The 23,758-nt window shown below is 36.3% G+C and overlaps 3 protein-coding genes across 3 annotated transcripts; 2 read left to right on the forward strand and 1 right to left on the reverse strand.

Moving 5' to 3' along the window:
* Positions 1–1,093: 1,093 nt before the first annotated feature.
* Positions 1,094–2,281, forward strand: LOC132555059 (uncharacterized). The gene has a single exon (XM_060219400.1). The coding sequence runs from the start codon at positions 1,094–1,096 to the stop codon at positions 2,279–2,281; it is 1,188 nt and encodes a 395-aa protein (XP_060075383.1).
* A 9,304-nt stretch (positions 2,282–11,585) lies between these two features.
* Positions 11,586–17,677, forward strand: LOC132555086 (ADP-ribosylation factor 4). The gene is made up of 6 exons (XM_060219424.1): positions 11,586–11,792; positions 13,017–13,097; positions 13,724–13,833; positions 14,143–14,214; positions 14,750–14,875; positions 15,376–17,677. The coding sequence occupies exons 1-6, from the start codon at positions 11,726–11,728 to the stop codon at positions 15,457–15,459; spliced, it is 540 nt and encodes a 179-aa protein (XP_060075407.1). The 5' UTR covers positions 11,586–11,725; the 3' UTR covers positions 15,460–17,677.
* A 4,569-nt stretch (positions 17,678–22,246) lies between these two features.
* LOC132555061 (histidine-rich glycoprotein-like) lies at positions 22,247–23,353 on the reverse strand. Its single transcript, XM_060219402.1, has one exon. The coding sequence runs from the start codon at positions 23,351–23,353 to the stop codon at positions 22,247–22,249; it is 1,107 nt and encodes a 368-aa protein (XP_060075385.1).
* Between the last annotated feature and the right edge of the window lie 405 nt (positions 23,354–23,758).

The following is a 23,758-nucleotide window of genomic DNA, read 5'->3' on the forward strand; positions in this document are numbered from 1 at the left end:
AATAGAAAACACAAGATAGTCCTAACTTACCTTTAATAAATAGATATGCCCTATTGCTTTTATTAAGAAACCTCGGTGTTTTGATAAATCATTTCAAATTTATTTGTTGTGTTGATACAGTTATGAAACAGAGTATCAAAATGTTATCAATATTCAGAAGTGTACGATCGTGCACAATAAGATTATCATTATTAATTTTAATGCCAAATACAATGAAAATGAATATCTTTAATATATGTCTAAACTTATCTAGTATAGGTACATAGATCAATTATAAGTCCCTGATCAAGTATATTGCCTTTGTTTTTGATATCATCAATTAGATATATATATATGGAGTTCTCTGAATGTTAATAATATCCAAATATTGTGACAACAGATCGTATTTAGAAGTAGAAGCTCCATTCGTAGACTTATCTAAGTCCTGGTAAGTTGCTATTGTAAACTGTGTATCACCACATCCCTCTCATTGTACGTTCGTTTTATTGCGAAACCTTCTAAGGCAGTATAATGACACAGAGGTGAGTTGTAGCATGGTTTTAATAGAGTTGTAGAAACGCTTCATCAAAGGATTCCTAGCCTGAAACCAATCAATACCTTCTAAATATATACAACACATCCCTTATACATAATTAATGAACTCTTTTAATAAGAACGATTTTGTTAAAGGAAACCATTCTTAACATAAAGCGAGTAATAGTTTGCTCATTATAATCGACCTGTATTTAAAATATGATTATTTGTTTAATCAACCTTGAACTGCACACATTCTGTTGTGCCTTACTTGTAGTACGTACAGATATACGTATATATATACACACACACATACATACATAACGGTATACTACTGTAGGGTAAGGTGTGGGTATATACCCGGTAATATCTATTTATAGTCGCTGTGTGGATATTGATTAACTGAACACATCAAGGCTTTACGCGCATGCCGAACTTGTACACAGGTAAAAACCACGTCAAGTCCTGGCGTGCTTCTTAAATTTATTTATTTATTTATTACCTGAATGAGCTCATGTGCACTCCATTCTCAGGTTTTGTGCGGACGAATGAAGACGGCTTTTTATAGCATTTTACTAACATGGACATATTAGAGGAATACATCGTTGCTAACGAATTGGGTATGGCGTACGTCGCAACAGAAAATGGCGACGAAATAGTGGCTACTAGGGTAAACAATGTCAACGACAAACGAAGGAAACTCATAATACATTTTGATATCAGGAATACAGTGTTGGTTTCGGATTCTGTCACCAATGTTTCGATGGAGCAGGCCCTGAACAGTTTTCTGACGGGTGTTGTGTGGGGACAGGAACCCTCAAAAGGTACGTGGGTTTGGGAGTCCTATGAAACATCTCTAACGCCTCCATCGCCCGGTGCAATAACATATTACAAGCACATGGAAAGAATTCTGGTTAAAACTCCAACAGACAGGAATAAGCTTAGGTTAGTCACCGGAGATTTTACACAGAACATTGGACAGGCATTCCTACCATATTTCTCTTCAACTTTGGACGCGTTGAGGTGGAAACACCCGGTGACCACTGACCATGAAGGAATGACAATGGCTGGAAAAGATGGTAAACCTTATCACTACCTCTTAAAATCTGTGTATAAACTTATTTACCATCTCGTAGAAACAAATCGTGATTTTGCTATTGTTTTCCGTACATATGGGCTTGATGCCCCTAATGTCATTACAAGCCTCGCTAAAGGACTACAAGGAGATCATCCCGAATTTCCAATCAAAGATCTCGGATTGAAAGTAACTTTCCCACCCGGGTTTGTTACTCGGAAAAACGACGATTCATGCGTGTTTCAAACCATAGAGGTTAGGGACGACCAGGACGCTCCGGAAAGATCCGAGGTCACGGAAGAGCGTGCAATTTACAATATGCTTAGTGCAAAGGAGGGCATTTCAGGGTACAAAGACGATTTCATACACTGGCAGGGCAACAACTACAGTCATGAAGCAGCAAAACCGCTGTATGTTGACCCTTATGATGAGAATGTCCATCACATCTTCTTTGACGACAATATCCGAACACTAGAAGATGATAGTATCGTTAATGTCCGGTTGTTTGAAACAAAAGGATGTTCAAAAGCGAAAAGTTTGTCCAAGACGGAAGCTGCAAAATTCGAAAATGTTTGTTTGGTGCAAGCTGACCTTCTAATGGCGATTCAGGATGATAACTATTACGTTAAATCTGTAGAAAAATGCGAAAAAAACTACACAAACTTCGTAAATAGGTACCAAGCAGATGGATGACCGAAGTGTATTTATCAAAGGAATGGACAATTTGGACCAATTACGTAGACACAGGATAATGCTCTCAATCAACAAGGCAATGGCAAAGAGCCGATTTGGACCCACTAACATACGGAAGGCTCTGGTGACATTCGTTTACAAGCAGGAGGGTACGATTTCTGAAAATACCAGACAGGAATTGGAGACCTGGCGCATGGGATGATAATGTTCTATACCGTTAAGAATGTATATCTTGTTACAAACAAAGACACTACTAATTCTTGAGGCACGGGTATGACGACTCAACACGCAAAATCAGGAAAGCAGACTCTCGCTGTTTGTTATTTTTACATTTTACTCAAAGGAGAACTCTTTTATAACAAATTGACCGTTATTCGTAGGCAGTTGTGGAATTTTTGTTATTTTGAAATGAAAACATCTTGACGAAAACCTCTTTCTTATCAAGTGATATAGAAAGGGCTAATGGAAACGATCCATGTGTTTATCGGTAAAGATGTGTTGTGACAACACTGGTGATATTTTGTTTTAGGATTAGAAAAATGTGTGTGGATTATTAAAGACTCCGCCTGTTGTGTACGTTTTGGTTTTGGCTAGGTCACAGACAATCAAAATGAATATATATATACATGCTGCAAGGCCGTGTCAGTACACCTGTGCGATTATGGTAGAGAACAAACAGCATGTACTGTAATTGGCAGTCACATATGCAGCAATGTAACCATTACACCGATTGTCTTGTGTATTCCTTAGAAGGCCGATTTGTAGCGACGTTGGTATTCTCTATCTTGAAACGGGATACCACGATCCCGTTTCATTTTTTTATCATCAGCGTAGCTGTAAAATGATGTATCGACATCTTTAGGAGTGATAAAAGGTTGTAGTAATCTCCACACCATTACAATATATCAGTCAAATGTGCTGGCTTCAGTCGCTGTCTACGAAAATGAACTGTGTTCAGGGATCATGTTTCGTGCTATCTGGTGCAATCCTCATTTGTTTTGCTATTTTGTGATTTTAAAGAAATGTGCATGTATTTTGTATTTTAAATATGGGTCTTTTAGTAAGATGTAATTATGTGTTGATTATGCCATCATTTTAATGAAAGCAATAGATACAATTTGGAAGTCATTAGTCTTATTTCCCGTCAAATCGGGTTAAAACATTTATTTGTCCTTGACCTGAAAACAGAATAATGTATTCTATACCTCATAGTTCAAAAGGTCAAATTATAAATGTGACCTGTTAGTGATCCACTTCAAACATCCATAATGGGTAAAACAGGAACCTGACGAAGTTTTCATTACATGTTGAATCTCTACTCAGAGTTGTCGTTCCTTTCATTGAGTGTCAAACCAACAACTAACCCGATGTATTCTGACGTTCTATCGATTTTCTTATTTCAGTCGGGAATCGATATATAGGTAAATGTAAGAAAACCGATAGAATAATTCAGAATAATTCGGACTTAGGAACTACAAGTTAGATATAATAACTTCGCCTGATCCACTGGGGACGAGAGAACCCAGATTTTCTAGTCTGACATTCATCCAACGAGCTAAATGAACATCTGTGAAAACGAGACATTCCTTGCAAGTATTTCAAGGCTTTGACACCAAATTAGTTTACTAGTTGTTGATAAATGCATTTTCTCGGTTTTATATTTAGAAATCAAGACTCGTTTTTAAAAAATTGAAACTGTATAATGGGAGGTTTTCCTTTTAGCTCTTTAGTATGAACGTTTACATGACGCGGATGACTGTTCACTGCTCAGGATTCTCAACATATTTTGAACTATTAAACACTCATTGTATATTTTTTACAAACCACACTTGTCTTTTATTGTTGTGTTTATATTAATGTATAAAAGTAAAGAATCATGTTTCAGGTCTCCAGACAAAGAAGATAAAATACTTCTATTTATATCAAAATATTCAATTTTGAAAATGAGGTAAAGATATTTTTAATTTTTAAACGTGAACAGGAAAAGGACAATAACTTACGATGGAAATACGGTTCGGAAGCCTGAAACATTTTTATTCTGTTTGACCCTGGCTTTGACGACAGTTCGGGCAAGCCGAACATTTTGCATCTCATTGACCTGTAAAATGTCAAGGCATGCACTATGTTATGCTCAATAAGATACTGTTACTCGGGAATTTCCGTCAGACTGAGAGCTCTTCGTTATCCTTCTCGGAAAAACCTGAATATATCCGGAAAATAAACTTCATGTATATATCCAAATTCAATATCATTTTTTAAATATTGGTAGGCATTATATAAAACAAGCATTCGATAATCTTTAAATTTTAACGCTTGTATGGAAACGGTATACATGAGAATTTAAAATGTGTGTTCCGCAAATTCCGTACATCACGGTTCAATATGTGTGTCGAATCCCCGGCAATACGTGCGAAAGTTATGCTTTACAAGGGTTGTTCAAATCACCAGGATGACCCAAGTTTTGTATTTATTTGTCAATTGTCAATTTCCTTTCACAAGTGAGCATGCATATCACTTCCCATAACCGCGTGACATACTGGACTCCCATTGAGAATTCCGATGGGGACCTGCTCTATAAAGTATATATAAATTACGTTGTATTTTGGTTAGATATTTACCACTGAATTGAACTTTTGAAAACTTCACCATAGATTCTCAGTGAAATGAATGTAAAACTCGCAGAGCAGTAATCACTTGCGAATTCACTATTTAAATATTTGTATAACCGGCCAAACTTCAATTTCGACCATGAGTAAGTCGCCTCAAATGGTAGGCTGTACACTATCGTAGAATATATGAAAGGAGCAATGTCAAAATTTATACCCTAAAACCTAAAGTTAAGATATGTTGTAAACTATTTGTGATATCTTTCGGCTTTATAGGGTTCTTATTAAGATTTAGAATATCTGTATGTCTCGCGTCTAATGGCTTACCAAGAAAGCTTACACAGGATCAATATATATTGAAAATATATGGCGCAGCTAGAACTAGGAAAAACGAGAATACGATTCGTCACGACGAATAGAAATTTGAAAATGTGGGCGTTTCTTGAATAATATGATGGCATTTTATCATAAAGAGAGATTGCATATTGCACAATCGATTTGATCATACATGACGACGGACACTACCTTTAAAATGCGTTATTGACCCACGTTTGTTTGATCCCTGCTGCACATTATGTATTCAGTGTCGATCGATAGTAGAGTGTATCTCTATGGTACGGTTCCCGCTATAAAAGTGACCTAATGGGATGTATCTCTGACATTTACAGATAAGTGATAACTCGGGGTAGACGGGGATCATGACATAGCAATTGATATGTAAATTCCCAACAAATTCTAAGTTTTTTTTTATCTATACTATAAGATATACTGTGAAGAACTAGTAATTAATCATTCATGATGAAAGACGCTGTAAAGTGCTGGTCTACTGGTTTGTTCTTTCGTTGATTTTTTCACTCCTTCAACAGTAGGTGTCATTTTAAGACGGGTCATTCTTGTAGGAGATGGTGCCTATCTCAATGAAAACCTAATAGGAGGCTCGTCGCATGACATCTAAAGCCATTGGGGTAAATGATCTTACCCAACGGCGATACACAAGACAATCCTGATACAAAGGAATCGAAAACCAAAAACCATTGATTGACAGAGCTATGTAGATAAAGTTTGAAAAATTCATCACTTTATCGAGGATTATTATTATCGGCGCAATAGTATGCATAGTAGAGGATATTAACAAGTACTTTATATTCCCAATGATTATCATAGTGTAGCATTTGTCTTTGTATATCAGTCTTATGCGGTTCTCACGTGGCAGAAGTATTTAGTCTCTTTCTGCAATCACTAATGTTTAAATCGATTGAAACTACCCTTCCCTTTTTCTTTAAGGCGTTCCTTTTAAAATATCGCACCATGGTAGCTGTTATATACCTAAGTATTCTATCTATTTTTTTAATCGCTGAGGCATATACTTATGTATGTATAACACACGATTGGCGTCATTCCAAATTCGCAAGTCATGACCTCGGTCAGGTAGATTTAATTTCATTTCGACACAAAAGCAACTTCATGTACTTCTTCACACATGTACATAAAGACGTCACGGTAAGTAACCTGTCGATCTATTCCGAAACTATTGACATTGCCAGCACAAAAGAAAGAACACTACTGCCATCGTTTAATTAAGTGGATCAAAGAACTGCTACAGAAGTTAACAGAAATCTCTAAAGATGGCTTTATAATCATACTCTATTAGAGGTGACTCTCACATGCATTTTCTATATTTATGAACTTTTAACGTCATTGGATGGGGTTAGGGGGGTTAGTGTGGACATATCAATCGTTTCCTGTTTTTCGGGTTTTTTGGGGAAAGCATTGTTCTTCATAGTTCCAGCTCAGATTCCACGAAATATTATGGCAAACAATTATTCAGTTTTCGAAAACAGAAGTAGTAACGACACTTGTCATGAAAATCAAGTTATTTCGATAATTTCATATTATCAAAGTAAAAGCCAGGGCAGTGAACAAGTGATAACATTTAGTATGAACCATCGTAGTACGGTGTATGTATCTAATACTGTTCTATAATCCCGATATTGGCTACCTACAATGTTCATTATGAAAGTCTTCATTAATCGGATTCCTCGATTCCGTTTCAGGAATGAAATATCTATAACATGAAAGATAAGCAATTCGAATAGGTCATCGTAGTTATTGTACCTGGAGGGAGGTATAGAACAACAAAACGTCGATAATATAAACAGATATGAGAGGATATTGATTTTTATAGCACATACACGATGTTATAGACTGGCAACGCTATATATCCATTATAACCTCCATTTCTAGTGTGATGAGCATTATATCAGGTGAACTGATACCAGTGTTTAGAATCGGAAATATTGATTAAATGTTGAGTTCCAAGTCACATAGTATGGTTAGATATAATATAGATTATCTATATGTTGATTTAAGGATGATTGTGGTCCTCTATTGTAGAATCTATCATTCGTAACGGAGAAGTTAGCATTTTAGATACATTGTATAGTAGGAGCCTAGTGACGTGTATGATGACTTAACTGGAATGAGTTTATCTGTGTGGAGTTATCTTTCTTGACAAGTTAAAACTGAGAGCTGGAGAGAAAAACGATCGAGACACAGATTATTGCCGCTGATAAATTCTAATCTTTTAACAAAATTTGCAAAACACATTTGTTTTATAATAAACGCGTGTAGAGAATCCACACCAAGTGATCAACGCTAGTAATTACAGCTAACTGACCACAATAAGTCCTGTAATTGTTTGTCCAGATTGAACGTGCGAGGAGTCTTACTGCGGTAGGAAACTAGACTACCCGAAAAAACATTTTGTGGTCGGGCACATGACCACGTACCTTTTCACAACCGATTGGGTAATATAACCCCGCTCATCTGGGTGTTGCGGAATAGAACGATTCGTTGGTTTGACCGACCAGTCAAAGGTCCATGTCTTTAATTTACGTTACTACATGTACATGTGTTGTTATGGGAAACCCAACAGTAGCATTAGACAGTGTAAGCCAGAATTGTGTATACTATTTTACTTTGATATTTACTAACAGGAGTACCCGAAAACATCATTATGTTCAGGGTCTCTAATCATTTTTGTAATTGTTGCTAACGGTAGAGGGGTCGGCCCCAAGAAGTTTACTGTGTATTTAGTGCACTAGAAGATTTTTTCAAACCAAAAAAAGGAATACCTATGTTATTCCAAAGATGTTAATCTCCACGGCTACACCACATCAAAGATATCACCAGTATTACCATAAATTGTCAGGCAAAATAAGTTGTCGCAAACAGACAGGTGTCAACCAAGCGGGACTTGATACGATTCTCAACCCAGGGACCATATATATATTATACTGACTATAATATATGTATATAGTCAGTGGGTTAGGAATTATTGCCAAATCCCTGCTGCGTGAATCCCACTGAGCTTACTCACGGTGTATCCTGTGCACTGGACGATTTTTTTAAAAATCAATTGGTGGGGTTACTATAGATTAACATTTCATCGTTACAGAACAAAACATAAAAAAATTTGTTTAAAAGTATTGTTTATTAATATCACCAAATCCTGTGGCATGTACATGGAATTTCCATTGATCAATTTTCATAGCTTGGTCATACATCAACATGTTTGTTTTAGCTTGTCATCTGACAGGATCATCATGATATTATTTTCGTATTTTAACATGATAATAATAACATGTAGTGATGCTTTCTTTATACATTTTATAAAAAGAAATATAAGCCCTCAATTTCTTAATCATTCCAATTTGGAATTTTGATGAAACTGTGTTGTTCTATCCCTTGTGTATTGAGGATTGTATTTTGTACACAGTGGTTCTTTCCAATCTGATATTTCATTAGATGATTCTTTTATGCAGCTAAGCATGTATTATTCCATATATTTGAATGAAAATATTTACATTTTTGATAGAAAATGTTTTGATTTCTTTGATTTTACATTGATTTGAGGTTTTTTTTATAATTTTGAGGCAATTAAAATTAAGAATATCACAAATAATCATTATTTATTTGCAATGCTTTTTTATTCTATACATTCAAATAACGTTCGTTACACTGTGTTATGGTATTTTAACCAAAGAGAAACTAATGATATTGCAGGTTTTTTGTCAAGGGAGATAACTCTAATCAAACTTTTAAAAAAGTAGTTGACTGGCCCATAATCAGTAATGCACAATGTCTATTAGTGTTGAATATAGAAAAAAGAATAATAGTATTAACAATAGGAAAAAAAGTTGATGTGTTAGAGTAAATTAAGTAATACATCCAGAGTACTAGCGAAGTTCAGGAACATGCCATGAGAAAACTACTAGGCAATACTAACCAATCGATTTATTTCCTTTTTTAATATCTCTATATTCTTAAAAAGAGTAAGCCATCAGATTTTTGTTCTTAGAAATATCTGCATTTTAAATACACCTTTATTTAATGTTATATTTAATTGTTAGTACTTGGCCCTTGATCATAACGATGCTAAACTGACGGAGCTTCAATAAAAAACTATAGCTATTCAAGTATCAAAACTGAACAGGCTGCAAATTGTGTCACTAGCTTAATTCATACCAACACAGCCTCCATACAATTTTGTCTTATCGAATCAGTTGATGCTATATACAAAAACCTGATAAAGAGATAGGAAATTTAGAAATACAATTGTGTATTGAATCAGTAGAAGTAGATACTGATAAAAATAATCAAAGATTGTGTAACAAGGATTTGATTATCATGATCTTGTTCATCTTCCAAATATCTTTATCTACAGCCAATAAATAAACAATGTATCTGGCCTGTTTGAAGAATATTGATCACGGTACGAGTTGTCCAAGCAAATTTTTATAACAAATTTACAACATGACATAACACAATTTTTGCTTCAACAGATTATTAATGCGTCTTTCAATTTTCTACGTTCACTTTTGTTAGGGTTATTTCCTTGAATGATACTCACATGATTTTACTGTACCCCATATTCCAATTTTTAAAACTTGAAAATCACAACCTAATCTTAGGTGTTCTTGAGAGATAAGCATTTTAAAGACAGGAGTTTTTTAACTTGAAAATCACAACCTAATCTTAGGTGTTCTTGAGAGATAAGCATTTTAAAGACAGGAGTTTTTAAACTTGAAAATCACAACCTAATCTTAGGTGTTCTTGAGAGATAATCATTTTAAAGACAGGAGTTTTTAAACTTGAAAATAACAACCTAATCTTAGGTGTTCTTGAGAGATAATCATTTTAAAGACAGGAGTTTTTAAACTTGAAAATCACAACCTAATCTTAGGTGTTCTTGAGAGATAATCATTTTAAAGACAGGAGTTTTTAAACTTGAAAATCACAACCTAATCTTAGGTGTTCTTGAGAGATAATCATTTTAAAGACAGGAGTTTTTAAACTTGAAAATCACAACCTAATCTTCGGTGCTCCTGATTTGTTTTTTGTTTTTTTAGTTTAAACAATCTTATTGCCAAAAAAGAGACAATGAGATCGGGCACAAGTTAGAACAACATATTTAACGGCATCGCCCGTGTTACATATTTCAACTATTCAACAATATTGGCCCTGCTGGGTAAGACGTTTAGTGAAGTTAGTGCAATTAAAACAAGAAGGCAAATGACGTCGAAACAACTCTAACCTCTGGTATCGATAACTAGGACAATCGGAAAAGAAATGATAGGCGTTTTCACAAGGAGATCCACATATACAGGCAGGGTTATAAACAATGTTAACTCTAAATAGATCATAATTAAGTGAATTACAGTTATACCTTAATTTTGTATGAATAATGTTTAGTTTACGTTCACCATTTCCAAAGTAACAGTGGGAGAAGATGTCATTTAATTTCTTGAGATGGAGTTTTCAAATTTGTCGTAAGTTGTTATAATGAATCTATATTAGTGACTGAAAAAGGCCAATACTGATTTTGCTTGTAGCCGAACTCCCGTCTTAATGTATTGAACTAAAGTACCTATAAATATTTCAATTATTAAACTTTGGTATTGTTATTAAGTAGCTATTGCTAAATGTTAACTGTTGACCATGTAACAATAACACATTTCTTAACTTTTTAAAAATACATTTATGTCTTAAATCGAATTTTCTAAATACATGTACATATCCTTTCTTATATCATTTAACAGCTATTTCCAGTTATATTTTTGAATTACCAGTAGATAATGCGCTCAATTAATTAATTCCCTAAAAAATTAAACCCTGTAAATTAAATAAACTCTTCTTACGATTGGCTTTTATTCACATACCTCCTTTCCAATTCCTTTGATACCAGGAAAAGGAACAGCGTAAGTGTTAATTAAGGCTCGGTTGGTGGAACTATCGCGCGAATGGTCAGAGACCCGGGTTCGATTACGATTTCTCTGTGTTTTATGATTATATATCGAAAAATTAACTGACTTTGCAGTGCAAGCTTAGCAGCATCGGTAACCGTTATATGTAATAAGGGAAGTAACTCTTTCTCCATACCTTTACATTTCAAACCGAGACGCATGCTATTTGTGTCTCTGGTTCAAGATAGCTATTTCAAGCTATTTCAAATTTTCAATTTGTTTCACATGACAATGGTCTAAATAAGATTTGGAATGTAACGTATGATAAAATATAAAGTTTTTCATGAATTCTTAATATTTCATCAAACTGCACATTCCACATCTTTTTACCATTTCGTAAATTTACTCAGTGTGAGCACTTGCATGGTACGTCATCAATGTTAGATGTTGGCAAAATTGACGTGGCAAAAGTGACATAGAATCCACGTTTCTGACAACGACGCCTGTTAGCTGGCAAGAAAAGAAGATACCATTGTTTATCTAACCGCCTGTGACAATTTCTTGGACGTTTTGAAGACTTTGTTGATAACGCCATGGGTTTAACGATAAGCAGTTTATTCTCCAGATTGTTTGGGAGTAAACAAATGCGAATCCTCATGGGTATGTATTTTAACCTAAAATCCATCGTGTTGACTCAGTCAAGACCTGTCAGTGTCACGTTATTCATTATCTTATTGGCATCCCTCCCCCCACTTCCTACCCCATTCCCGAAATCCATCGGCCCCCTTATCCTATATACAATCAGAATTATGACCTTGTCCGAATATTCTGGATCAGTTAGGCCTATATACCTGGCTGATTACTGGGAGAATACTTGATGCAGTACATTGTCCATATACAGTAATGGCCTAATGGAATGAAATAACGGTACTGTTAACGGTTTCAGTCGGCCTATTTATTTCCCCCTTTTTATCAGCTGAAGAACAAATTTGACAAACGAGTTACATGTTTAAATAAGCAATAGGAAACCTCCCACTCCTAGATTTACTACTATTTATAGAACTTGAGTCGTATTGTAATAGGAAGTTGAAATATCTTGTTCACAATGGGGCAAGGTCAATAACGTTATATAGTGTAATAACTTTGAAGTTGGGTGTTGCTCCTTCAGAATCCTCAAAAGGAGCATATTTCGGTCTGTGATTGGTCAGTTCTTTTCTCCTTGAATCAATCAAATTACTTTGATATGCCTTCAATTTTGCTATGACATGTTCCAGGGGTGCAGAGCGCAAAAGTGATTGTAACCCCTGGAGTATTGAGGATGAGACAATGTCAGAAAATTGACCAATAGGCCAAGATCTAAAGCGTATGAAAGTTTTGAATAACCATGTACTTAGAATAGAATATTCAGACCAACACTAGATAAATATTGTTTAATGAAAACTTCCAGTATTTGAACTATCCAATGCAAGCTGGCCAACTCTGGACCAACTTAATTTATGGAGCCCATATGATTCATGGATATTCATATCAAATGAAATTGGCAAGATGGTCTCTAGATACTAATATAAGATGATGGTATTGACAAAAGTTATTCTCATACCAGTTTGGTGATTTTTTTTGCTACTCTTTGCCCTATTTTAAATTTAGCTGTTAGCAAAAAAAAAATGCTTCAAATTTTTGATTTCATACATTCATTTGAACCAATCTTTGCCTGTCTGCCTTTTACTGCTTTAGCTCAAAAAGGAAAAAACAATGAGAGGAAACCCCCAGCTTTTCATATCATAGAAAGGATTAATGGTAACTTTTAAGGCTATGCTAGAATTACTGGTACTCTAGCTCAACATTTTTATAGTACTTGTATTTATCATTTTTTGCTTCTAATAGTTGGTTTGGATGCTGCTGGGAAAACTACAATCCTGTATAAATTGAAACTTGGAGAAATTGTAACAACAATTCCAACAATTGGTAAGTGTATGTTGTGTGCTTCACAATATGACATCAAAAATAATTTCTACACATTTGTTATTGTGGTATTGTGGTATTGTTAGTTTAAAGAAATAGTAATAAGCAAGTATTATGGAAACAAAATCTCAACTACATAATCAGGTACATTTATCTAAATGAGTTTGACATTCTTTCATTCCAATCATAGTTAAGGTGATCAGGCTCTCTTGAAATTAGCAATCAAGCGTGGTGTTCACCAAACTCCATGTAATCATATCTTCATCTTTTATATCTGATATTAACAGGGAAAACTCCTCAGTTGTGTAGATGGAGATTTTGATTATATGATCAATTATCTCACTTTGATGAAGAATTAAGAAAATCAACAAAGTGACAAATATTAGATCAAGTATTTCTATTAGTTTAGTTAGGAATATTTGATTTACACTCTACTGTCTGATTGCATTGAAACATTGTTAAGATAACAACTAACTGAACATTATTGTCAACTATAGCAGAACAAAATGAAGTCCTGTTTTCACAGAATCCAAGAACTAATAGTAGTTAGGAAAAAATATGAAGTAAGGGAAAATCTGCTGTAATGGTGTTTTGTTAATGTAATTACATCTATGTTATTAACTTTTCAGGTTTTAATGTAGAGACAGTAGAATATAAAAACATCAGCTTCACCGTGTGGGATGTTGGCGGCCAAGACAAAATCCGGCCACTGTGGAGACATTACTTCCAGAACACACAGGTAAAAAAATCAACAACAAAAATATATGTATTGTTCAAAGGACTGATGTGTCTGACAGTTTTTGTTTGTTTTTTGACAAATATAGAATGTGTATGAGATCTGAAAATTTTTGACTATACCAAGAAAACATTGATAAATTGACCCTTAAGAGTATCAAGAAAAATCTTTAGAAATATATCAGTAATCATGGTTTAACACTGACACTGTGGGTACATTTGTATATGTTTGAAAAATTCAAGAAAAGAGACTACCTGGTAAATTAAAGTAAACTATCTGTGGTAATTCTTACTTTATTGATGTTGTTTTCAGGGATTGATATTTGTTGTGGACAGTAATGATAGAGAGCGAATAGATGAAGCCAAAGAAGAACTCAATAAAATGGTAAGTTGTAATTTTCATTATACTGCAACTTCCCCTAACTATTTTTTCTGAGAACTGATTACCTCTATATCGAATGAAATGGTGAAATGGACGTACAGAATTGTTTTTTCATTATAGAACTTTCATCCCTTTGATTTCCCTATACCAATTTGTTTTTGAGTGCCAATAGGTTAAAATTCTTGAAAACTGATGTATCTTACCTTTTTCTATGTATTTCAGGCGAAACATTATATGACCGACTTTCTGTACATTTTATTGTGTAGACATGTTGTATTTACTAGTCCATTTTTCTGATAGACAAGATCTCTTAAAAAAAATTCAGTTCCTACTTTATGATCGTTAGTGGTTTTTTCTACTTGAAGTATTTTTTTCCACCTTAGATTTGGGGACACAATTTCTATTTTATCTTCATTTTGTCAAAAAAAAGGCATATGAACTTGCTGTTGATTGAAACTGTTTTTGACAGATATAACATAAAAATTGTATCATTTCAATGCTTATTAATCCAAAACCCTATCAATCCATTCTTTCACAGCTAAATGAAGATGAGCTAAGAGATGCTATGCTCTTGGTATTTGCCAACAAACAAGATCTTCCTAATGCACTGAGTGTTGGTGAAATTACAGAAAGACTGGGTTTAAATCAGAAGAGAGGAAAGCCTGTAAGTATTTCAGATTAAACAATATGTTACTTAGATGGAGGAATTTTGATGTTTGTTACTATGAAAAGCCTATCCATGTGCAATTTTTCTGAAAAATGACTTCTTTAGTATTGAAATAAAAAGCGTTCAGCTATAAATTTCAGTGTCTTATTATATTGTCCTACAGAAAATGGTACCTGACAAATTTCTTTTGTTGTACCAGTAGTTGGATAAAAATAGGTATAGCTTTATTTGCTCTGAATATTTTCATTGTGGAAATCAGATTGTATTGCAGTAAGAAGACATAGTAGCAATGTTCTTACAGAAACTTAATTATTTATCTATATTTTAGACAAGAACTACTTTAGTAAATATATGCTTTAGATAACTTAGATGAGATGGTATGGTCATCCCCAGTCTTGCCATCAGATCGAAACTTTTCAATAGATAGGTGATATGTTTTCAAATGGTAGATAGTTTTGACAATATTCTTTTCATTTGTAATATTTCTTGTTTTTTAGTGGTTTGTACAGACAGCATGTGCTACTGCAGGAACTGGATTGTATGAAGGTTTGGATTGGTTATCAAACGAACTCACCAAGTGATGCGTTTTTCCACAACATTTTTAAAACAGCTCCTCTCAATGCAAGGTCTTCGTCATCAAAATATAACTCGGGAGAACTCATTTGAACCAGAATTATACTAAGGAAGTTCTAGTCAAGTTCAAAACAGATATCAGAATGTCTGTCAAACAATGCGATTGCGATCAATGTACCCACACCGAAAGTGAAGTCACACTCGGTGTGTGTTTTAAGTGGAACCATTACAGAAATTACAACCAACAAACTCTTTTAACTGCCAGTACTTTGTTGACGGGACTTTGCCTAAATAATATTTCCAGACTTGGTAGCAATATGTAAGATTTTTGCTTTTTATTGAAGTGGAAAAATTTAGAATGTGTTAGTATAAAAAGTGAGTTTTATGACGATTGACATTGGAAATGTATCGGTGCCATGAGGATTTCTTTTTTTAATTGGATTATCTCCCTTTAGGCATGTTGGGCTGTGATCTTTCTGAAATCCTCAAAGCAACTTGTATACACTGTAGGTGAAAATTGTTTCAGTTTAGGTGTATATTGATTCAGTATTGGGGGGAGGGGGGCAATAAGGGGTACCATAAGGATATTTATAGATTGGAAAGGTTCTCACCAATAATCAGTACAGGAAAAAGAGAGTGCTGTGGATAAAAACAAATATATTGTAAATATTCATAACAAAATTTTATATATACACATCATCAATGCTTATATCATACATTACTTTGGTAGTCTCCAATTAGTAAGCATGTCATTGAGACTGAATATTCTTTCTGTACTTTATGTCGCTTAAATTTCTCAAACCATATAACCATATGATGGTTGACTGTTGAAAAGAATTGTTAATTGAATGTAATCCATTATAGGCAGGTACAGAATCAGATTTAAGTTTATACACTTTTGATGATTTAGTGGGAAGGAGGAGATGTCACCAGATTCATGTTTCACTGTTTCTGATAGTATGCTGCTAGGTTCTTGTCTGAAGGCAATGGGAATAGTCCAAATGTTCATTTTAGAAAATGAGAATGGAGCTTACTTGCATTTATTGAATTGGAAGTATTTGAACAGATGCTATTTACACTGTAGTTGTGGAAGGACTTTCCAGATCATGTGTATTTGACATCAGTTAACAATAACAATATAGCTAGGATGAAAGGATTTGGATTTGGAAGCAGTTGTATAAATGTATTTAAAATATGTGAAAAAGGGCGTATATATGAATATGAGAGACTGAAAGCTGCAGGCTTCCATTCTACGATGTATACAAACCAGAAAAATCTGTTCAGAATTTTGAATTGTGAATAACTTTGTTTCTCATGCTCTTATTCTTTTTAATTGTATATTGTGTCTATGTGTAGGGTTTGAGTGATATTGTGGTATGAGGGGGTGGGGGATAACTAAACAGTAGGACTGTGTTATGCTTTAACTCTTGTAGAGTCAAAGTTGTTTTTTGTTCCTGGAACAAAGTTTGAGGGTGTAAAATTTCTCTAACACTTATAAAGTAACTGAGTGGTCTTTCATTTTTTATCAGAAAGTTAATGGAGCTTTTGGTTCACAATTTTTGTCAGATTCCCTGAAATAATGTGCTGTTTGTTATCACTTAATGCCAAAAGGAGGCATCAGTCCTTGTATGAAATTCCTGTAGCAGGGAAGCCTAAAAAGTAGCCACTTCCCAGCAAAAGTGACCAGATTTAAAGACTCAGAATTACAGACATTTCTGTTAAAAAAAAGAGGCTAGCTGGGTAGTGGGACAAGAAATTGTGACAATATAAGCTAGACTCATTATTGTTTTTCTTGTTGTAGGTTGATTGGATGTTACAATATTGGGTACTTATCTCCTTGTTTTAAAGTAGTAATGTATTCAATGAATGCTGATTTTTGTGACAGTGTTTTATTTCATGTAGTGGCTACTTAATTTTACTTTGGACAGAGTCCTGCACAAAATTCCAATAAATTATGTTATGTCTATTTAAGACCAATTTATGAATTCGGAAATTAAAAGTAAAATATATGTACATATGTGTATGTATGTATGTATGTATGTATGTATGTATGTATATGTGATATAAACCAGAACAGTTTAAAATTTGTTTACAGTGAAGATAGGAAATTATTAGAGAAGGAAGACTTTGAGGGATAAAATGGTTGTACTAGTATTTCAAAGTTGGATCTATTCATCAATGTGAAATCTGTACAGGTAGTGATTCATGAATAAAAGTGTGAATGGACTTAACATTTTTTGTTTTAATCCTACACCCAGGGAAAACCGACAAAACTTTGAAGTACACTATTATTAAAAAAATATTAGGACAAGGTTGGATTATTCCCTTTTTCTTTCTTCTTTTTTTCTTATTTCTTCACAGCAATGATGAAATAAAACTTTAAAAATCCAAGAAAGATACCTTTAGACCCTTTTGAATTTCTGATCAGTCTCAGAACTCTTGGGAAAGTTGAACGCACATAGAAAATTGAAGAAATGTCCACCAGTTCTTCACCAAGCAGTTTTTTTTTGCAAAAACAAACTTTAATTTTCAAAATCCATGAAGGCTGTTTATTGGTTATTAGCTCTTTAGGCATAAAGGGCCAAACTAGTTAGCTTATGACATAGTTCCGTTTGTCCTTCCATCACCTTTTCCCCTAAAAATCGCTATGTTTGGGGAAGAGGTACATTTTTTAGGTCATCTGACCGTTAAGGCCCATGGGCCTCTTGTTTTATTATAAATGGTGGGTCTCTGTCACTAGAGGCCTGAGAAGCGGGACTAAAAAGTGAACATTTTAAAATCTACTTCTGTAGGAATGATCTAATTCTGTCAAAATTAGGTCTTGAGCATTCTCGGGCGAAGGAGAGTTAATTTTGTATAAACTGCTTGCTGCGGCAGGAGGTACAAAAGTAGTCATAAGCCCAATAGAGGAAATAGAGCAAATTCTTGGAAATCCTACTCCTTCCGTAGGAATGATTGAATTTTGATCATATTTGGTCTGAAGCATTCTTGGACGAAGAGGAATTAATCAATTTTGCCAATTAAGCGCTATATGCCATATAGGCTCTTGTGATTTTGTTTTATTTTTCGGTAATTTTTCCTAATTGGATGGGTATCTGCGTAGGAAAGAAGAGTTCATTATTATTTGTCTATAGATAGCTACACCAACCTTTTGTCAGAAATCGATGATGGCCACCTTTCAGCTATGATCTGTCACAAATTTGAAAAAGGCGTCACTGATCATGGGGAACTCGCATACGGAATTTGAAAATGGTGCTTATAAGGAAATGGTATCAAAAGCCCAGGGCACTGATTTTGGACTTGGAGCATGCTGGAATTCAAGATCACAGCAATAAAAATATGTTAAAATCTTCAAAATACTTCTTTTCGATAATAATGCTTCGGAAATGGACTTAATAGTTTGCATAAATTGGCTTTATTTGACAAAGATACAAGTTAGTCTCACAATCAAAAGGGTACCGTTTGGAACCATGGGTAAGTACATATAATGTTTGAGAAATGTTCCAGTATTTCCACTATTAAGGATTAGCAATACTGAACGTATTTTGTTAAAATCGAAGATGGATACCTGTCAGCCATTTGGTTTTTCTCAACAGTCTCGGTATCGAAAAGACACCACTAGAGACTAAGGGGAGCCTACAAGTACTTCCACAATTAGAATCGATGATAAACGTCTTCTGTCAAAATTCAAGATGGTCATACGGCTTTTATGACCAGTTTCTAAATATAAAGGACAATTCTTGGGACGAAATGGAGCCTACTTACGAAATGTGAGGTTGATTAACTAGGTACTTTCCATGATAAGCGATAACAAGAGTTTTTAAGGCAGTCGGACGGACCATTTATGAGGGATATTTGAACAGCTGATGGCCCCAGCAAACAGGAAAGGATGAGATGAAAGGTCATGGACGAGGAAAACTATTTTAGGTTAAAATGCCAAAACTATAGATGACTTTAAATGTTTTGTATCAACATCAATACTAATTAATTTTTTAATGAAGTTTTAACTAATTCTAAGACAAGTTGAAGACATATCAAAGTGCAATTTAGTCGTTGACAACACTCTGTCATGCCAGTTTTTACAAATCTTAACGATTAATGCTTTACATATCATTAGTCTTGATAAGACTTTAAACAACAATATGTCCGACATCACTTCCGGTGACGTAGAATGATAGAATGCTCCAATCCTTATGAGAGAAAAATCTGAATTGGATCAAATTTTATTTATATGTATCTTACATACATGGGAATAGCTTGGGGCGGGGGCTTCTTATGATTTAACAATAGATTATGCCTTCAAGTGTACATGACATCCAAGTTTAATCTAATTCATAATTAATGGATCTATATCAGAAATGAACGACAATTCATATCGCTAACCGCTGAAACAACCAGATACTTAGACAGGGTTGATCAAAATAGTTCTCTGAAACATGTTCCACGAACACTAAAACATGTTCCGCGTACACTTTACACTGTTTTGTTGTTTTCTTCTCACAATCATAAAGGAATAATGATGAGCATAGCTGTAGAGTGGCTTAGTGTGTTAAAATAACCTGTTATGATTACAAAAAATAATTATAACACGAAATTAATGTTTAGGGTAGCGTGAGGCTCGACATGAACGGAACTCGTCAGAATAATTAATGAATGCATTTCCTTGTGTGGTATGAGGTTCGACATGTTCGATGTGGTGTGAGGTTCCACATGTTCGATGTGGTGTCAGGTACCACATGATCGATGTGGTGTGGGGTTCCACATGTTCGCTGTGGTGTGGGGTTCCACATGTTCGATGTGGTGTGAGGTTCCAAATGTTCGATGTGGTGATAGGTTCCAAATGTTAGATGTGGTGCGAGGTTCCACATGTTCGATGTGGTGTGGGGTTCCACATGTTCGCTGTGGTGTGGGGTTCCACATGTTCGATGTGGTGTGAGGTTCCAAATGTTCGATGTGGTGATAGGTTCCGAATGTTAGATGTGGTGCGAGGTTCCACATGATCGATGTGGTGATAGGTTCCACATGTTCGATGTGGTGATATGTTCCACATGTTCGATGTGGTGTGAGTTCCACATGTTCGATGTGGTGTGAGCTTCCAAATGTTCGATGTGATATGAAGTTGCGAATGTTCGGTGTGGCGTGAGGCTCCATATGTTCGATGTGGTGTGAGCTTCCAAATGTTCGATGTGATATGAAGTTCCGAATGTTCGATATGGTGTGAGGTTCCACATGTTCGATGTGGTGTGAGTTCCACATGTTCGATGTGGTGATAGGTTCCACATGTTCGATGTGGTGTGAGGTTCAACATGTTCGATGTGATGATAGGTTCCACATGTTCGATGTGGTGTGAGATTCCAAATGTTCGATGTGGTGTGAGGTTCCACATGATCGATGTGGTGTGAGTTCCACATGTTCGATGTGGTGTGAGCTTCCAAATGTTCGATGTGAGAGTTCCCATGTTCGATGTGGTGTGAGGTTCCACATGATCGATGTGGTGTGAGTTCCACATGTTCGATGTGGTGTGAGCTTCCAAATGTTCGATGTGATATGAAGTTGCGAATGTTCGGTGTGGCGTGAGGCTCCACATGTTCGATGTGGTGTGAGCTTCCAAATGTTCGATGTGATATGAAGTTCCGAATGTTTGATGTGGTGTGAGTTACACATGTTCGATGTGGTGTGAGCTTCCAAATGTTCGATGTGGTGTGAGCTTCCAAATGTTCGTTGTGGTGTGAGTTCCACATGTTCGATGTGGTGTGAGCTTCCAAATGTTCGTTGTGGTGTGAGTTCCACATGTTCGATGTGGTTTGAGGTTCCAAATGTTCGATGTGATGAGTTCCAAATGTTCGATGTGATATGAAGTTCCGAATGTTTGATGTGGTGTGAGGTTCCACATGATCGGTGTGCTGTGAGTCCCACATGTTCGATGTGGTGTGAGTTCAAAATGTTCGGTGTGGTGTGAGGTTCCGAATGTTTGATGTGGTGTGAGGTTCCACATGATCGGTGTGGTACGAGTTCCACATGTTCGATGTGGTGTGAGTTCCACCTGTTCGATGTGGTATGAAGTTCCGAACGTTCGGTGTGGTGTGAGGCTCCACATGTTCGTTGTGGTGTGAGTTCCACATGTTCGATGTGATATGAAGTTCCGAATGTTTGATGTGGTGTGAGTTACACATGTTCGATGTGGTGTGAGGTTCGAAATGTTCGATGTGATATGAAGTTCCGAATGTTTGATGTGGTGTGAGGTTCCACATGATCGGTGTGGTACGAGTTCCACATGTTCGATGTGGTGTGAGGTTCCACATGTTCGATGTGGTATGAAGTTCCGAACGTTCGGTGTGGTGTGAGGCTCCACATGTTCGTTGTGGTGTGAGTTCCACATGTTCGATGTGATATGAAGTTCCGAATGTTTGATGTGGTGTGAGTTACACATGTTCGATGTGGTGTGAGCTTCCAAATGTTCGTTGTGGTGTGAGTTCCACATGTTCGATGTGGTGAGGTTCCAAATGTTCGATGTGATATGAAGTTCCGAATGTTTGATGTGGTGTGAGGTTCCACAATGTTCCACATGTTCGGTGTGGTGTGAGGTTCCACATGTTCGATGTGGTATGAAGTTCCGAATGTTCGGTGTTGTGTGAGGCTCCACATGTTCGTTGTGGTGTGAGGTTCCAAATGTTCGATGTGGTATGAAGTTCCGAATGTTTGATTTGGTGATAGGTTCCTAATGTTCGATGTGGTATGAAGTTCCGAATGTTCGGTGTGGCGTGAGGCTCCACATGGTCGGTGTGGTGTGAGGTTTCACATGTTCGATGTGGTATGAAGTTCCGAATGTTCGGTGTGGTGTGAGGCTCCACATGTTCGATGTGGTGTGTGGTGTGAGTTCCGAATGTTGTGAGTTCCACATGTGGGTGTGAGGTTCCACATGTTCGATGTGGTGTGAGGTTCCAAATGTTCGACGTGGTGTGAGGTTCCACATGTTCGATGTGGTGTGAGCTTCCAAATGTTCGATGTAATATGAAGTTCCGAATGTTTGATGTGGTGTGAGTTCCACATGTTCGATGTGGTGTGAGGTTCCAAATGTTCGATGTGATATGAAGTTCCGAATGTTTGATGTGGTGTGAGGTTCCACATTTTCGGTGTGGTGTGAGGTTCCAAATGTTCGATGTGGTGTGAGGTTCTACATGATCGATGTGGTATGAAGTTCCATATGATCGGTGTGGTGTGAGTTCCACATGTCCGATGTGGTTTGAGTTTCAAGTGTTCAGTGTGGTGTGAGGTTCCACATGTTCGATGTGGTATGAAGTTCCGAATGTTCGGTGTGGTGTGAGGCTCCACATGTTCGTTGTGGTGTGAGTTCCGCATGTTCGATGTGGTGTGAGTTCCACATGTTCGGTGTGGTGTGAGGTTCCACATGTTCGATGTGGTGTGAGGTTCCACATGTTCGATGTGATGATAGGTTCCACATGTTCGATGTGGTGTGAGGTTCCACATGTTCGATGTGATATGAAGTTCCGAATGTTCGATGTGATGATAGGTTCCACATGTTCGATGTGGTATGAGGTTCCAAATATTCGATTTAGTGTGAGGCTCCACATGTTCGATGTGGTGCGAGGTTCCACATGTTCGATGTGGTGTGGGGTTCCACATGTTCGATGTGGTGTGAGGTTCCAAATGTTCGATGTGGTGTGAGGTTCCACATGATCGGTGTGGTGTGAGTTCCACATGTTCGATGTGGTGTGAGTTCCACATGTTCGGTGTGGTGTGAGGTTCCACATGTTCGATGTGGTGTGAGGTTCCAAATGTTCGACGTGGTGTGAGGTTCCACATGTTCGATGTGGTGTGAGGTTCCACATGTTCGCTGTGGTGTGAGGTTCCATATGTTCGATGTGGTGTGAGGTTCCACATGTTCGATGTGGTGTGAGGTTCCACGTGATCGATGTGGTATGAGGTTCCACGTGTTCGATGTGGGTGAGGTTCCACATGGTCGGTGTGGTGTGAGGCTCCACATGTTCGATGTGGTGTGAGGTTCCACATGTTCGATGTGGTGTGAGGTTCCACATGTTCGATATGGTGTGAGGTTCCACATGTTCGATGTGGTGTGAGTTCCACATGTTCGATGTGGTGTGAGGTTCCACATGTTCGATGTGGTGTGAGGTTCCACATGTTCGCTGTGGTGTGAGGTTCCATATGTTCGATGTGGTGTGAGTTCCACATGTTCGATGTGGTATGAGGTTCCACATTTTCGATGTGGTGTGAGGTTCCACGTGATCGATGTGGTGTGAGGTTCCACGTTATCGATGTGATATGAGG

This window comes from Ylistrum balloti, unplaced genomic scaffold, assembly GCF_031769215.1.
Source record: "Ylistrum balloti isolate Yb309-2 unplaced genomic scaffold, AGI_CSIRO_Ybal_v1 Utg370452, whole genome shotgun sequence".
NCBI classification, from domain to species: Eukaryota; Metazoa; Mollusca; class Bivalvia; order Pectinida; family Pectinidae; genus Ylistrum; species Ylistrum balloti.

What these genes read in the sequence shown, in the direction of transcription:
- LOC132555059 (XM_060219400.1), top strand. Translation starts at nt 1,094, where the DNA reads ATGGACATATTAGAGGAATACATCGTTGCTAACGAATTGGGTATGGCG.
- LOC132555086 (XM_060219424.1), top strand. Translation starts at nt 11,726, where the DNA reads ATGGGTTTAACGATAAGCAGTTTATTCTCCAGATTGTTTGGGAGTAAA. An exon ending in ATTACTTCCAGAACACACAG is followed by an intron (nt 13,834 to 14,142) that starts GTAAAAAAATCA and finishes TGTTGTTTTCAG; the next exon opens with GGATTGATATTTGTTGTGGA. An exon ending in ATCAGAAGAGAGGAAAGCCT is followed by an intron (nt 14,876 to 15,375) that starts GTAAGTATTTCA and finishes CTTGTTTTTTAG; the next exon opens with TGGTTTGTACAGACAGCATG.
- LOC132555061 (XM_060219402.1), bottom strand. Translation starts at nt 23,353, where the DNA reads ATGTGGAACCTCACACCACATCGAACATATGGAACCTCACACCACAGC.